The 16,670-nt window shown below is 48.5% G+C and overlaps 1 protein-coding gene across 3 annotated transcripts in view; it reads right to left on the reverse strand.

The window, feature by feature from the left end:
* ST3GAL5 (ST3 beta-galactoside alpha-2,3-sialyltransferase 5) overlaps nucleotides 1–16,670 on the reverse strand; it is a 46,244-nt gene that overhangs the window by 22,008 nt on the left and 7,566 nt on the right. Inside the window, exons 1-2 of one of the 3 annotated variants that reach the window (XM_034659475.1) lie at nucleotides 14,535–14,888; nucleotides 2,002–2,125 (exon numbers count right to left, since the gene is read on the reverse strand). The exons of 1 other annotated variant lie outside the window; for it this stretch is intronic. In XM_034659475.1, coding sequence (XP_034515366.1) covers nucleotides 2,002–2,123 — 122 coding nt within the window. In that variant the 5' untranslated portion in view covers nucleotides 2,124–2,125; nucleotides 14,535–14,888. Of the gene's footprint in view, nucleotides 1–2,001; nucleotides 2,126–14,534; nucleotides 14,889–16,670 lie in introns of those variants that run through there. One more of the 3 variants, XM_034659474.1, reaches the window with a different exon arrangement.

Below are 16,670 nucleotides of genomic sequence, written 5' to 3' on the forward strand. Positions count from 1 at the left end.
CAAAAGCAAGACTCCCTGCTGCGCTGGGAGCCCGACATGGGGCTCGATCCCAGGACCTAGCGATCATGACCTGAGCAGAAGGCAGATGCTTAACCATCTGAGCCACCCAGGCGCCCTTAGAAACCTCATTTTTAATAAGCTCCCTAAGTGATACTGATAAAGTAAAAAAAAAAAAGTTTAAACCGAAGTTTAGGAACCACTGTTTTAAACAATTTGTGTGACTGAAAAAAAAAGAGTTAAGGAATAACCTTAATGGGAAGATGACCTCTTTTCTAAAGAAAGAGGCAGTTTAAAAAATACAGCATCGGGGCGTCTGGGTGGCACAGCGGTTAAGCAACTGCTTTCAGCTCAGGGCACGATCCTGGCGTTGTGGGACCGAGCCCCATATCAGGCTCCTCCGCTATAAGCCTGCTTCTTCCTCTCCCACTCCCCTGCTTGTGTTCCCTCTCTCGCTGGCTGTCTCTATCTCTGTCGAATAAATAAATAAAATCATAAAAAAAATAAAAATAAAACCTACAGCATCTATCTAGCACAATATACTATACGCAACAGGTGCTAAATATTTCTTAATACTCAAGGAGGATGACGCAGGAAAGTATTGCTAGGAAGTGTTTTCAAGACTTCTTGATTCTTCTTTCAACAGGCTCCCCCAAGAAAACCTGGACAAGCACCCCAATTTTCCCCTGGGATCGAGTACAAGGTTAAGTGAATAGGATGCTACCATCTGTGTAAAAGTGGGGCATAAGTAACACACACACACGCGCACAGACACACAATTTGTTATGTACACAAGACTGGTAATATTGGTTACCTTTAAGTGGGGGGCAGGAAAGAGAGGATATTTTACTGAGTACTTTTAATATCTTTTGAATTTTAAATCTTGTGAATGTAGTATTACCTATTCCTTTCCCCACCCCCCCCAGAAGGGTATTACATTTGGTGCATATAATAATTCCCTTATCTTGATCAGGAACAAACAAGGAAGGAAGGAAGGAAGAACAGTGTGTTAAAAGCACTGAGGACACTGTACTGGAATGCCCGTCGTGCATCCGTCGTGCCTACACTGTGTGCAGCGTGGGCCCAGGTCAACCTCATTCACTGCCATGGGCCGGCATCCCACACAGTGCTGGGCATGTCAAGCCTCAGTAAATATTGCTTGATGACAAAAAGCAATGGAAAATATTAATGTATGTTTCCTTTTTCCACCTTCTTCCTTCTACACCTCCTAAATTAGGGGTATTTTCAAAAGGGTGATTTTCTTTTTTGTTTCNTTTTTTTTTTTTTTTTTTTTTTTTTTTTTTTTTTTAAAGATTTTATTTATTTGAGAGAGAGAACAAGAGAGAGAGCGCGAGAAGGGGCGGGGGGGACGGCAAGGGCAGAGGGAGAAGGGGAGGGAGAAGCAGGCTCCCACTGAGCAGGGAGCCTGAGGCAGGACTCTATCCCAGAACCCTGCTATCATGACCTGAGCTGAAGGCAGACACTTAACCGACTGACCCACCCAGGTGCCCCAATAGGGTGATTTTCAACTTGGTTTGGCTGTTAACAAATGCGACCACCAAGTCCCTCCCTTAATAATTCTACCGCTTATTAGGATCTAAGGGCGACCTGGCTGAAACACCTGTCATCTTTTTTAGTGTTTAATATTTAAGGCTCTTCAAAAGCCTGTAGGGGACTTTATTAACTGTATTTTTAGATGAACTTAAAACAGCTAAGGGGAAAAGCCCTCTTTCGTTACGTAATGGCAGGGAGCGCAGTGCATGGAAGAGCGGCGCTCTCGGGCACTGAGGCTCAGGTACAGAGCCTGGGCGCTCCCTGGCTGGCGCTGCCCTCTCAGGAAGTACAACCTGATCCATCAACCCAGAAATCTGGGTGCCGAACCCGCACTCGAATGTGCCTTTGTATGATCTTCTGACCAAGTACGAGAGCCCTCCTTCTTCTCCCGGCTCCCCACAGCTGACCCGGCCAGAGGATGGATCATAAGGCCCGCGGGCTCACACTTACTTGAGGATGTCTTTCAACATCAAGTTGGGTCTTCTCATCTTGTTTTGAGCTCGGGTACACCATTGCAGAGAGGGTTTTGTGCGATCGCTTCTCAGTTTCACACAGTTATACTCACTGGGCATTGCTGTGAAGAGAGAAGCCGGGGGAGGGAAAGGAGGCAGAATCAGGCAGGTGATGTTTATAAAAAGCCTTTAGGGGGCACAGCCATAGCATGAAATACTACTCAGCCATAAAAAAGAATGAACAAGTTTTACACACAACAACCTGAATGAATCTAAGGCAACTATGCCGAGCCAGTACTAAAAGTTTACATTATTGTATGATTCCATGTATATAACATTCTTGAAATGTCAAAACTACAGAAATGGAGAAGAGATTAGTAGTTGTCAGGAGTTATGGTGGGGGGGCTGAATGCGGCTAGATCCTTGCAAGGATGTAAATGTTCCATGTCTCGACTGTATCCCCATCAAAATCCTAGCTGTGATATTATACTGCGGTTTTACAAGATGCTGCCAGTGGAGGAAACTGACTAAGGGGTACATGGGATCTCTCTGTATTATTTTTTACAACTGCACATGAAACTACAGTTATCACCAAATAAAAAGTCTAATGTTTTTCAAGAGCCTTTACCTTTTAGAGGTGCCTACGAACTATTTACAGATGAAACAGAAGAAATGAGATTGGCTTCGAAAAGTCAGGAAGGGGATAAGAGTGTACATGGGGGAATGGATATGGCAACACTAGCTTTAAACTGATTGTCAAAGCTGGGCACTGGGTACATGGGGCTCATTATACAATATTCTCAATATTCTCATGTTTTTGTACATTTGAAATTTAAAGAGGAAGTGGTACATTAAAAACAGAACAAAAGTGTTACACTAAGAAAAAAGGAAAAAATACGGCAATTTTAAAAGATATTTTTCTTTAAAAAATAATATGTTGAGTATACTTGCCTATTTATTCTTTTGAATTAATTGTATTTTCAAGTTTTCAATTTCTAAATAATATTCTAAGGGGTACTGTAGTAGAAATCAATACGTCTACCCCTGTGTAAGTTTCCCCTTCCTCTCAACTTGGTAAAACGCTGGATTTTTGGCTAGGTGCATAGCCTCCCAGCATAAAGACTACACTTCCCAGCCTCCCTTGGAACCAGATATGGCCTCATGACTAAGTTCTAGCCAATGGGATACGAGCAAAAGTAACCTGTACAACTTCCAGGGTGCATGCAATGTATACACCCTTATCCCTTTCCTGCTGGCTGAAATACTGACACATGAGGAGCCGCTCTGGACCACAGAGAGCATACCACCAAGGCATGGTGGAGCAAAAGCAGAGAAGGGGCCTGGGTCCCCGGACAACCCCCAGGACAGAGCCACCATTCCACCTTGGACTGCCTGCCTCTGGGCTGTCAGAAGATAGAGAAATAAACTTCTGTCTTACTTAAGCAATTGTTAATTAAAAGTGAAGTCAGAGCTCAGCTAATCTAGGCACCTGTTATATTATGATAAATTTATATATTAAGAAACAATATCTTTACTATAGTCTTTCAGCCAAGAGGCAGTTATATGTCATTATACACTTTATTTCCATTAGAGTTGTATCATTTCCTTTGAAAAAAATCTTTCATCAAATTGATGTTCAAGTAGTTAATGTTTTCGCTACTGGAAACAATCTCTCCCTCCGCTCCAATTCTAATTGTGTAGCAAGAATTTTCCTAGATATGTATCCTTCTGAATAGTTTCAAAAAATAGTGCCAAGGGCCTCACTGGTAAACCCTTGCTGAAGAACTGAGACCTGGAAGATTCCAAGCACCATAACTGTGGGGTTACTTAAACACATGGAAGGCCACCTGTAACCAACACACACACATAAAACAGACATTTCTAAAATGTCTGTGTTTTTACAACCAGAAATACACGCAATTCACCCCGAGGCAGACCTCCAGCAAACACAGTGACCGTGGTGTCAGAAGGAGCCTGTCTCCCCCTCTGTCTCTGTTGCACTGGACAGCACCGTCCCGCAGGCCGCAAGCCCATGAACTTCCTTTCCCGGATGGGCCCGCCCGCCTCCAGCTGAGCTGTGACTGCGGGACTTCCTGGTAGAAGCAGGAAGACAGGAGGAAAGAAGCAGCCCCATCTGGTCCCCTGATTCGGCGCAGCGTCTGGCAGGGGTGATGACAGTCAGAGGCAAGAGAGGGTGACTACATGTGACTCCAGCAGCAATGGTGGGCATTCAGCATCCTCGGTTTCCACTCGAGAGAAGTGATGGCACCTCCAACAGCTTTGTGACAAGTACAAGTCTCAGCCCAAGGTGACAGAAGCTTCCTGATCTCTGGCTAACACTTCTACACCTCTTTTTAAAAATTAATTTTTATTTATTTATTTGAAAAAGAGAGAGAGAGAGAGAGCAGGTGGAGGGGCAGAGGGAGAGGCAGAATCTCAAGCGAGCACGGAGCCCAACGAGGGGCTCGATCTCACAACCCTGAGATCATGACCTGAGCCGAAATCAAGAGTTGGATGCTGAACTGACTGAGCCACGAAGGCGCTCCTGGCTAACACTTCCCTCCCACTTTGGCATCTCCAGGCCTGCTGACGTCTTTGAGATCAATCCCCCGCATGAAAGCCCTCCCTGCCGGAAGCATCTCCGTGGTTTCTGGTTTCCTGCTGGGCATTGACTGGTACGGTCCGATGATACTCCCCTGCCACTTTCAGGAAAGTGGGATTGTTCAAGGAAAGGAGGAGGTCTGCGGGTGATCGAGTCTACGGTCCTGAACTTCCTTTTCTCACTATCACTGCCATACAATTCAATCTATTCAAATGCTTAAAAACAAAAACAAAAAAGCTGTTTTGTTCTTTTCTAATCGCACTGGAGAGAATCTCAGGAGAGGGAGTACGAGAACACAGAATCTACAGCCCGACAACTGGGCTCAGCTCCTCCACCTGCCAGTGGAGGGGAAGCTTTGGGCAAGTGACTATACCTCCTGCAAGCTCGGTCTCCTCATCTGTAAAATGGGGGCAGTCGTATTACCTACCTCGCAGGATTCGCATGGGGAACGCGGGTGCACATCACAAGCACTATGTACCTGCTGGCTGTCGCACAGGAAGCGAACACACAGGCGCCCAGTCTCATCTGACAGGATTCATCTGGTGGGGCTTCAAGGCTCTTGTGTCTTTTGGTCACCCTCACCTCCAGATGCAGTTTTGGCTCTAGCCCTATGATGGAGTCCTTTCTTCCGTCCACTCCATTCCCCTTCCAGGTGTCTCTGGAGAAGCCACATCCTCCTGAAGCCCCTCACACACTCCCCCGGGTCAGGTCCTGGCCAGCATCCTCTCTCTCCCCCACCCCCTTTCTCAACCTGCAGAACCTCGAAATGCTCAGGGTTCACTGGCCCCTCACCGGCCCTGCTCCCTGTGACGGCTGAGCCGCTCCCAGCCTATCTACCCTCCTTCAGTCCATCTGCACACCATGCCTGGGATACCTTGCAACCACACTTCCTTTAAAACCTCCTGAACCTTCCCTTAAACTGCTACACGCACATCTTATGGCTCCAGGGTCCTGGTCTCCACCACTAGCACAATCTCCTCATCCCACAAATACTCGCCGCAAGGCTTCACCACCTGCCTTTCACTCACCTCCTCAAGGGAGAGATCCCCCCCAAACCCCTCTCTCTGTGCGGACCTCTCACCTAAGCTCGGACTATGCGTCCGAACCTGCTTGCTATCTTCACTTGAGACAACATTACGAAGCAGAACCTGGCATTCTCCTCTATTCCTTACGTGATTTGGAAGCTACCATCCACTCAGCCATCCAAGCTGAAAACCTCTCAACTCAGGCTTCTAACTTTCATTGCCAGCCCCGACCAATCCCCAGGTCCTCTCAGTCATACCTTCCTGAACTCATGCCCACTGACATTCCTCCCGCGGTCAAGTCCCTGGACTCCCTGTCTTGATTCTGTCCCCTCAAAGCCGTCTTTCTAAAATATATAGCTGCTTAATGGTTTCCAGCTCATCTCAGGTTTTATGACTCCAGGTGACAAACCTGTTACACCCTCGCCAGAAAAAAGTACTGTTAGAAGCCCAGATGTGCCAGAGTGTTACCTCAGTGCCTTTGCACATGATGTACCCTCAGTCTGGAATTCCAGTGGGAACCCCAACAATCTGCCTGGTGAACCACTTGCATCCTTAAACCCTTCTCCTCTGTGAAGATCATTTTTCAATATCATGGCCGTCCCCGGACACTTTCCCATCTTTGTTTACCGCAATGACCCGACGTTGTCTGTGTGATTTTAGGTCTCCTCGATCATTCTGTAAGCACCTGGAGGATGAGCTACAGGGCCAGTACTCTGTGCTTCCTCGTATCCCCAACACCTAGGACAGAGCTTGGCCCACAGCAGGTCCTTAGGAAACATCTTGCATTGAAAGGAATGTGCGTTGCATGCCTGTCATCAAACAAGATAAGCATCCCCCAAAAATGTATTTTCCCCAAAATATCTAAGATAGAAACTGAAAGTTAAGAGAAATTATAATAGCAAAGAAGAAAGTATAAGTTCTACTGAAACATCTACAATGGCCAACAACAGGGCATCTGTTGATAAATGATCACTGCAGAATCTGTGGAATCTGTGACTGCAGCCTCGGCGTCACCCAGTGACAAGTGGGAAATGCAGAGTCTTGGGCCCCCCAGATCTGCTAAATTGAGGGACTCATATGGACACTCAAGTTTGAGAAGCACTAGCTTGAAGTATTGGGTACATATATTTTTAAAAAAGATTTTATTTATTTATTTACTTTATTTATTTGAAAGAGAGCAAGAGAGAGCCTGAGCAGAGGGGAGAGGCAGAGGAGAAGCTGTCTCCCCACTGAGCAGGGATGACAGACACGGGGCTTGATCCCAGGACCCCAGGATCTGAGAGCAGAGGACATCATGGCACGAGTGAAGGAACACCAGTCTGCTGCCTGCTGACAGCAAGGCAGGGTACTGGAGGCTCGCTGCTCACCAGATGGAAGGGGAGACTGAGGCCCACCCTGGTGAGGAGTAGGAGGAAGGGACAGGACAGAGATCTACTGAGAAATGATGAAGGAAGATTACCAGCAACAAGACGTGTGCAGATGGAAAGCTGCAATCCCAGTTCTGGAAAGACAGGTTCGGAAGTCAATTTTTATAGTTTTGTGACGCTGTGATTAATATGAGATGATAAATAACTAGCCAGAGATGCCCAGGAGACAGGTGGAAATATGGCTTGAGGCTCAACAGTACATCCAGCCCATCAGCAGCCCTGCTCACCAGATCCAAGAGAGCTAAGCCCCAAGTCAACCACAGGATGAAATAAATTAACCTCTCCTTTAACCAGACTGGTATGAGTTATACACCATCCAGGTAAGGTTGAGAAAACAGTTACTCAAATCGTGTTTGGGTTTTTCTGTTTTAGATGAAGACCTCTACTTGATAAAGGAGGACAGAAGACAAGGCAGGAAGCCTGCCCTCAGGGAGAAGCCAGCTTTGGGGTGTACAAACACTGGACACGTCATGGCGCCCAGGAGAAGGCACGGCATGAGCGGAGGGCATGGCAAAGAGGACCTGGGTGGAGAGGAAAAAGGCACACTGTGGGCAGAAGAAAAGGAATGAGCAAAGCACAGAGGCCTGGTTAATTTGGAGAACAGCAAATGATTGGGTATAGCTGAGAAAGTACAGCATGGGATGGGGGCAGGGGTGCAGGCAGGAGTTAAGGAAATATCGTAGTCCTGTTGGACATCCCATGGCCAGTGCCATATCTGGGCTGTAGTGCTGGCTGCCAACAACACATGTCTGCCCCCACTCTGCAGAGTGGCCCCACAGCTGACTGAGGAGGTACAAAAGGCTAGCCATCTGGCCTCTAGGTGGAATCACCCTGGGAGAACAATTTAAGCTCCAGTGCTCCTTGGGATCAGCTGGGAGCACAGCTTTGCTCAGCTCCTTTCCCTGCCTCCTTTCCTTCCCCACCTCAACCTCGCGCCCTTTCTCCAGGCAGCCCCCTCAATGAACCTGGGGCCCCTGAGTCCTGTTTTAGGCTCTGCTTCTACCAAACCTGACCTAAGACAGACCATTAGGTCAGCAGGTCAATGTATGGAAGACCACAGAAGGTCACGGACAATCACGAGAATCCCTTGAGGACTTTATTCAAGAGGTTCAAGAAACATGGAGGAGAATCACTGGGGAGGCAGCAGGGATAGTGGAAGAGGGGGTGGAGAGTCTGAAATGGGAGGCTGGTGGGAGCCGCAGATCCCATGTGCCACAGCAAGATGGCGGCAGCCGGTGGGGGTCGGGGGGAAGGAAGGGCTCAGGCTGCAGCACTGATAGGCCTGGGGATGGATCAGAGGTGCTTAGCACACAGCAGGGAAGACAGTTCAAGTGATGGCAAGATGGTGGAGTGCTCTAGAGAGAGAGTAATCATAAGGATGGAAGCTGTGGAGCCATTACGATCAGTTGGGCCTTGCTGAGTCCCAAAGTCCTGTGGGCCCTCAGGTGGCTAAGTCCTATGGAGAGCTAAAGCCAGGCTTGGGGCCCTTGGGGGGGATCTCACCAGGAATATCAGTCAGGGGTGCCCTTCACTGCAGGTAGCAAAAACCTGGGTATCATGGCTTTTAGCCAAGTGGCGGTTTCTTTTTCTCACAAAACAGGAAGTCTAGGGACAAGCAGGCCAGGGCTGGTGTGGTGGCTCTGGTATGCCACAGATGTCCCCAGCTCCCACCAGCCTCTGTTCCTCAAGCCTCGGTACATGGCCAACCTCAGCCCCACAGTCCAAGCAGGAAGGAGAAGAGGGATGAGGAAAGGAAGGGGAAGCAGCTATATCAGGAGAGGGAAAACTTCCCCAGAGTGGACAGGCTTCCTTGTGTACCTGTGGCCAGAACGATATCACGTGGCTACCCCCAGCTGCAGAGTTAGCCAAGAACTTTTGACAAGCTGGGCTGGCTACTTCCCCAAACAAAATGAGGGTTCTGTTGGTAAGGAAGGAAAGGGGGGGGTCTGTAGTAGTCAATAGTAGGATGTGCCAGGACTGAGATAAGGTCCTGGGGCAGCTGGATAAAGGCAGCAGTTAAGACTCCTCTAAAGAGATAAGATCCGCAAGGGGAAGAACAAAGTGCAGGGCCGTCTTAACCCTGGGAAGCCCACCTTGGGAAGGAAGAAGCACAGGAGGGACTGCTAGAAATTCGAAAAGGAAATATTAAGCAAAATCAGTAACTCTGATGTGACGATTCCATGCCTGGGTTCAACAAAGTCTGAAATTCCAATTAGTTAAGAAAGCAGTATGCTAGTTCCTAAGCAAAATGCATTTTAAATAGCTTTACCCTAAGCAAGTAATACGGGTGCCCACACCAAAAAGGGTGATTTCTAAAAGTTCATTTCATCACTTCTGTGAGAATGCAGAGATGGCCTGACAGACTGAGTCTGGAATGAGTCCCCACTTTCCAGAGAGCCAAGATCGAGGGAAGTGGTAACAGGAATGTACCCACAGTGGTGTGGGGAGGGCGGTGGGAGCAAGGAGACTGTTCAGAAGCTCGGCCTCTGCCACACAGCACAGACGCGGTTTACTCACAGAGGGGACTCCCTGGGCCGGCTCACCAAAGCCCATCCATGGGCACAGGACAAACAAGCCGGGGCTGGGGCCCAGGAGCTGGGGAGCAGTGGGTTGGAGTGAAGTTCTCCACTCAACTTTCTCCTAACCCAACCCTCCAGGCTCTCAGAGGCAGCAGAAGGTAGGGGAGCAGTGTTTTAGCCAGAAAAGCTCAAGACTACACCAGTCCAGGGTCTTGCCTGTGGCTTCCAGAGCTCTGGGTGATATGCTACTCCTCTCCTACTGATTCCAGAGGTCAACCTGTCCTCCTCGTCCACCCAAACAGACAATCTAGGAGGCTAATTCCAAGCCCAGTTCTGGCTGTGGACCTTTTTGTTTGTATGAAAGCTCACTTAGAATCCTAAGACATAACACACACAGGCATGCAGTTGGGGGCACCTGGGTGGTCAGCGGGTTGAGCATCCGACTCTTGGTTTTGGCTCAGGTTATGATCTTAGGGTCATGGGGTCGAGTCCCACATTGGGCTCCACGCTCAGTAGGGAGTCTGCTTGCGATTCTCTCTCCCCCTCCCTCTGCCCCTCCCTCTCACATGCTTTCTCTCTCAAATACATAAATCTTAAAAAAAAAAAAAAAAGGCATGCAATTGATCTTTTGCAAAGTTTCTCCACCTCCGCACTACTGATATTTGGGGCTGCGTAACTCTGTTGCAGAAGATAGTCTCGTGTAGGACGTTTAGTAGCATCCCTGGTCCTCCTCCTCGCCCAGCCGAGACAACCAAAGCCATCTCCAGACGTAGCTGAATGTCCCCTGAGGGGCAAAACTGCCCCCAGCTTTACCCACTGGAATAAAGTCATTGTCTATATTAACATTCCAAACATCGCCACATTTTTAAAGCATTGAGGGTTATTAAACTCACTGCAGAAACTGAAAACTCGAAGACTGTGGACTACAAATTGAAGATACTTGAGTTTCGGTATCTAATCATTTTTAATGTTTGGTTTGGGTGGCTTGGCCTCAAGAAACCTGATTCATCAAGGTAAGTGGTCGTGTTCCTACCTGGACAATGTGGCAGCCGACAGACAGGCACAGGCCTGCGCTCGCACAGCCGCCAGGCGCAGCGCCGGCCTGCAGAGGAGAGGCCTCGGGCATGCGGAGACAGAAGGCGCACACTCCCTGGATCCAAGCGACCCACGCCGAGCGCCTTTAACCACCCCTCTCCATTCCCACCACCGAAGGGTGCAAACTCCCCCTGCATGGTCCTTTCCTGTTTCTACTGGGTAGGCAGTGTCTTACTTCTCTTTTAGGAATATGAAATTTCACCTGTGATTTCAAAACCACAAAGGAAGTACTGATTTGAGCTCTGCTGCTGAGACCACACCCAATCACCCTCCGTCTTCTAGGATTTGTTCAACTGAAATTATCAGTGCCTTCCCCCAGGTGAGGACAGACTGAGGCGGTTTTCCGTGAAGCAGGAAGGGGCTCTCAGCAGACACAGGGTCTGCCAGTGTCTTGATCTGGGACTCCCCAACCTCCGGAACTGAGAAATGAATGTCTATTGTGTAAGTAAACAATAAATAAACAAACAAACAAAACAAATAATCACCGCCTCCACCATTGCCCTGGCCTGTGGTTCTGCAAGCTGACCAGGCCCAAGAACCACTGGAGGGGGCTGTGAAGGATGCAGGCTCCCAGACCTCACTCCCAGAATGTTCCACCAGGGAGGACCGAGTAAGGATGCCAAATGTGCATTTTAAGCAAGGTCCTTACGACTTACAACTTACGTGGGTGCGGCACTCTGAGAAACCTCCCGCAAGTTCCTCATAGCTCTAATTAGCAACAGATTAAGGCTCCATCTTTAGCCTAAGGATGTTCAGATCCTCCCACAAACTGTGCAGTTACGAGGACCTATCTTCTGAAAGGAAAAATAAAAAAGTTGCTCCGTGAATGCAGTCCACACTCTACTAATTTTGACCACCAACCAAAATGCAAGCACCTCCGTGATTCCGAGGGACACTTTTTAATCTCCTGCTAATCAACTGGTACTCCTCTAAGGTTGAGAACGCATGGTTACTGTCGTTCAATTGCTGGCATTTCCCATGTTTAAAAGTGCTAAGGCAGGGACGCCTGGGTGGCTCAGTCGGTTAAGTGGCTGCCTTCGGTCAGGTCATGATCTCAGGGTCCTGGGATCGAGTCCTGAGTCGGGCTCCCTGCTCAGGGGGAGACTGCTTCTCTCTCTTCCCTCTGCTCGTACTCTCTCTCTCTGAAATAAATAAATAAAATCTTTAAAAACAAAAAAAGTGCTAAGGCAATTAATTCTGAGTCCTCGCAACGCATAAACATTCTCCAAAACTAGAACATGCCCAGGAACTACACATGGAATTTCTCCATGATTTTACTGAAGTGACAAAGATGTCGACAGGGCAGCGCCTTTTGCAGGGTCAAGTCCAGAGCCCTCTCTCCCTCCCCACCTCTCTCTCCCACTCCCCTCCTCCTCCTCACTCCCCTTCAGCCTAGAGGCCTCCTGCTCCCACCCACCCCCACCTCAGGGTCTTCATTTGCCTCTGCCCCGCCTCCACGGGGCTCTCTCCTTCACCCTCTTTATTCTGCTCTTTGTCGCCTTCCTTGTAAAACAGCATCCCCACCCCTGAGCCCTGTGAGGCACTCCCGCTTTCCTTCAGGGAACTCAGTACTACTCACGCACACTTGCCTGTTGTCTGCTCTCCCCACTAAATATAAGCTTCCTGGGAAGGGGGCTCTGGTGAGTTCATTCACTGCCGTAACCTCAGGACCCACAACAGTGCCCAGCACAGAAAAGGCTCTAAACACTTGCTGAAGGAATGAATGCGCTCCTCAGAGGCCTGCACCCAGGTCCGTGGCGAACAGCTAAGCCAAAGTCCGCATGGTCCTAACAAGAGGCAGACGTGAAAACCAGATGCTTCCCTGTGTCCAGATATCACAATCACTGGGCATTTGTGAAGTGTCCAGAGCACGCCTGATGCCCGGGGCACAGGGATGGGAATCACTGTGTGTGTGTGTGTGTGTGTGTGTGTGTGTGTGTGTGTGTGTGTGTCGGGGAAGGGAGACAAAGTCAAATGACTGTCCCACCCACCACCATGGGAAATAAAAGGGGCAGCCGGATCTGTTTTGTTTTGTTTTTTAAAAGGAGAGGAAAGAGATAAAATAGTCAACAGTTGGGCAGTTTGAAAATGGCCAAGTCACCTCTTTCAGGATGTTTGCTAATATGTAAAAAGCAGGGTCGGATGAGAACATTTCTACTGCCTCTTCTTCCACTAAAATTTATGAGTCTCACCTACTTTTCAAAGTAAGAACAGGAAACATAAAACTCAGCTCATTCAATGAACGCTCATACATTATGACCGTTTAGGAGAGAGAAATAGGAAGCTGGAATAAGTGGAGGATTCGAAATGGATTTTAAAAAATAATAAAAGGGGAGGGGCGCCTGGGTGGCTCGGTCAGTTAAGCGTCTGTCTTAGGTTCAGGTCATGATCTCAGGTCTCTGCTCAGGGAGTCTGTTTCTCCCTCTCACTCTCCCTCTGTGCTCTCTCTCTCAAATAAATAAAATGTTTTAAAAAATAATGAAAAGGGAAAGAGAGAGTTGGGGGGCACAGAGTGGAGAAAATGGAGTGGGGGCTGGAGGACAGGAAATTCTGGAAAAGGAGAGTTGGAAGGGAAAGATAGACAGCAAGGAGGAATAGAAGCTTCTGTGTTCTTCTCATATTCTGTTCCCTGGGGCTGGACAGTTTCCCAGGAACGCCTTTCTGCAAATTCTGATACGCAGACCCACCCACACACCCACCTCAGGCCCTAACTCAAGAGCTCCCCTTTGGAATCCAAAAACTGCCCCCGCCACCCCCATCTCCCAGGAGAGACCCCAGCCCCAGCATAGAAGGTTGCCCTAAACTGCATAAAATGCAGTGGGGGCTGGAAAAGGACCCCCTCCTCATGCAGAACATAGTAAATGCAGGATTTCTGCCAAAACATACAACCCGAGGGTCTGTCAAGGCGGGAGGGAGGACCATCTTTAACGGGCTGATGCCAAGGCTTTGGGCAAAGCACACCCTCCGAGGGCCTGGTGCCTTATTTGCTGGCAAGTGCTCGACCAAAGCATCTAGGTGCAGTGCGCTGATCTCATGCATCGACACTCTCCATTGTGTTTAAATATACTTCTGAAGCTACATGCTGCCTGGGAAGCCTCTTTTCCAGGACAGTTGTAGGTGGGGTGGGGGTGGGAGCAGGAGTGAAGTCTAAACCAAGTAAATGCATGGCTCAGAGCTGGGAGACCAGCTGCCTGAGGCCAGTCAGCAGGAGTGAAGTCTCTGGAACAGGAGCAGCCGCAGCAGACAGCGGAAGGAAGAAACCTTCCTGTCAGGCAAAGCTGCACTATGAAGGCTCTCTGGCCCTGTTTTCCGCCAATGCCAGGGGGGGCCAAGCCAATGGCAAAGAGAGCTCAGTGTTGTGGGAAACGACTTCATAAACGGCCACGGAAAGGGGAGACCCTGAAAAGCCCCCACACGCCTACTGATGCTGGACTGGGCACAGCACGACGACCTGCAGGCTTCTGAGTTTTTGAACTCTGTCTTCTGACAAAATCTCTAAGTGACAGAAAGATTGCAAGAACAGTACCAAAAATTGCCGTATAATTTCACCTAACTCCCCAATCGTTAACAACCTACCACATTTGCTCTGTCATTTTATATGATACAACAGAGTATGCACACTACCTTTTAACCACTCGAAAGTAGTAGAAAACATGACATATCCCCCCTCAAATATTTTAGTATTTCCTAAAGACAGGGATATTCCCTTAACCACCACATAGAGATAAAAATCGGGAAACTGTTGTTGCTTCAATACCATCTGAAGACCTGATACGAACTTCTTTAGTAGTTCCAATAATGACCCTAGAGCAAAAAGGATCGCGTGTGGCATTCAGCTGTCATATCTTTTCAACCTCCCTTACCCCGGAACAGCGGCTTTATCTCTCACGACCTTGGCATTTTTTGAACAGTACAGGCCGGTTCCTCTGTAGGATGTCCCTCGATTGAGATTTGTCTACTTCTTCATGATTAGATTCAAGTTATACATTTTTGGCCAAAATATCGCAGACTAACGCTGGGCTCCTCCCGACGCATCTTCTCCAGGGGCATACGATGCTGATCTACCCCGCTGCTGGAGACGTTAAAGTCGACCAACTGGCTGACGTGGTGGGAGGCAGGTTTCTCCACTGTCAAGGTACTCTTTTTCCTTTGTAATTAATAAGTAACTTGATGGATGATACTGCGAGACAAAGTAAATATCCCCTTCCTCATCAAACACTATTTCAGCGCCCCCTGGTACATTCCTGCCCGAGTAAGGGTAAAATCCTGTGGGAGGACAAACAAGGTCAAACTTCAGGGAAAAAACTAGGGCTGGTTGAAGCAGTGACTCATGAGCAAGAATCAGCATGTGAGACTTAATTCAAATAACCCTGGGTTATGTTCACTCTTAGCAATTAAGGAGAAAACAAACAAACAAAACACCGCTAGATTTACTTTTGAGAGTATACGTGAGTACCCATGAGCATGCTAGTTTCTTTCATGGTGAGCCACGGCTGCTGGAAACTCAGCCCTTCAATTCACACGGTGTCTGGTGGCAGAGACACCCACGTCCAGAGAGCTGACGGCTAGAGTCATCCTCACCCCGAGGCCCAATTCTCCAGGAGCAATGCTGAGGGGCTCAGCTCGGAGATTCATGGCGCAGGGAGGCATATTTGAAAACAAACACCCCAACTCCCTACTGCCTTAGATGAGCCACAGTCAGGTTTAGGAACTCTGACCTGGCTTATTCAAGAAGTATTTTTTTTAAAGCTCTATTATCACAAAGTGAGAAATTTCAGAAATTATTTAAAAGCAGAAAGAACATTTTGAAATCATATACTGGTTGTCATACTACAACCCAGTGATATCCACTGTTCACGTCCTGGTCTATCGTCTATCAGTCTTGGCTCTTGGCATATGTATACTTTTATCAGGATTGGGATCAAAGTGTCTACACCAGCCTTCCTCAAGCTGGGTTCCACTGGGGAATTAGGCCCAACAGAAAAGGGTATGAACACCTATTTTCTCAATTCTCCCAAGGATGGTCTATAACTAGAATCATTCCAGAAGCATAGAAGAGAAGTTAATCCATTACCTACGGTGGTTGCCTTAGAGTAGCAGGGCTTAATTCTCCTGCAGAGCCCATTTGTGGAGGGCTGGTCTATACTGTTGGCTAATTTGCTGTATTTCCCTAAGAATCCTTTAAATAAACATTTAATAAGCACCAGGCACTGGGGATATAAAGATAAATATGGCACAGCCCCTTTCTTCTTTAAATGAATAATCTAGCGAGGAAAAGTGAAAATACCTTAATACCCCACACACCCAACAGCACCATGACAGAGGGGCAGCCAGGAACCATCACAGCCATCACAGACAGCAGAGAGGCTTCCTGAGCAGATGATATGCAAACGAGTCTCTAAAGGATGGGCAAGACTTCAGAGACAGACGGAAGAGAGGAACAGGCATTCCAGATGGAAGGAAGGCCATGCCAAAATGCCCGGAGAGACAGGCTCAGGCCCGATCACAGGGGACCTGGTGAGAGTGGCAGAAAATGCGGCTGAGAAGGAACCAGGCCCTCTGAACTGGCCCCAAAGGAGGAGGTGCCAGGCAGCCCTAAGTGGTTCTGGAGCGGGGGTGGCCAGCTCACCCAGGGATGAAGGAGGCCAAGAGAGAGGGTAGTCAAGGGAGAGGTCACAGAGGTCGCTGCAGCTGGGGGTGATGGGGAAGCCGAGCCAGAGCAGGTGCAGTGAGAAGGAGGCTGGTCACAGGACGTGGAGGGAGATGCCACAGGGAACTGGTGACAGAGCCAGCAGGGGCTGTTCCTTGAGGGCACTGCCCGCGGAGACCTGGCCTGCATTAACAAACTCAGGCCAGTAATGGAAAGGAAAAAGAGCAAAACCCATGCAAGAAGGCGCCACACAGCGCCACCATTCCACCATCCTCGGAGATGATTTAATGGCAGAGGTGGGGTTACCTCTCAGAGGAGGAGGCCAGAGGGAATGAGACACGACACTGGA

This window comes from Ailuropoda melanoleuca, chromosome 4, assembly GCF_002007445.2.
Source record: "Ailuropoda melanoleuca isolate Jingjing chromosome 4, ASM200744v2, whole genome shotgun sequence".
Classification (NCBI taxonomy): Eukaryota; Metazoa; Chordata; class Mammalia; order Carnivora; family Ursidae; genus Ailuropoda; species Ailuropoda melanoleuca.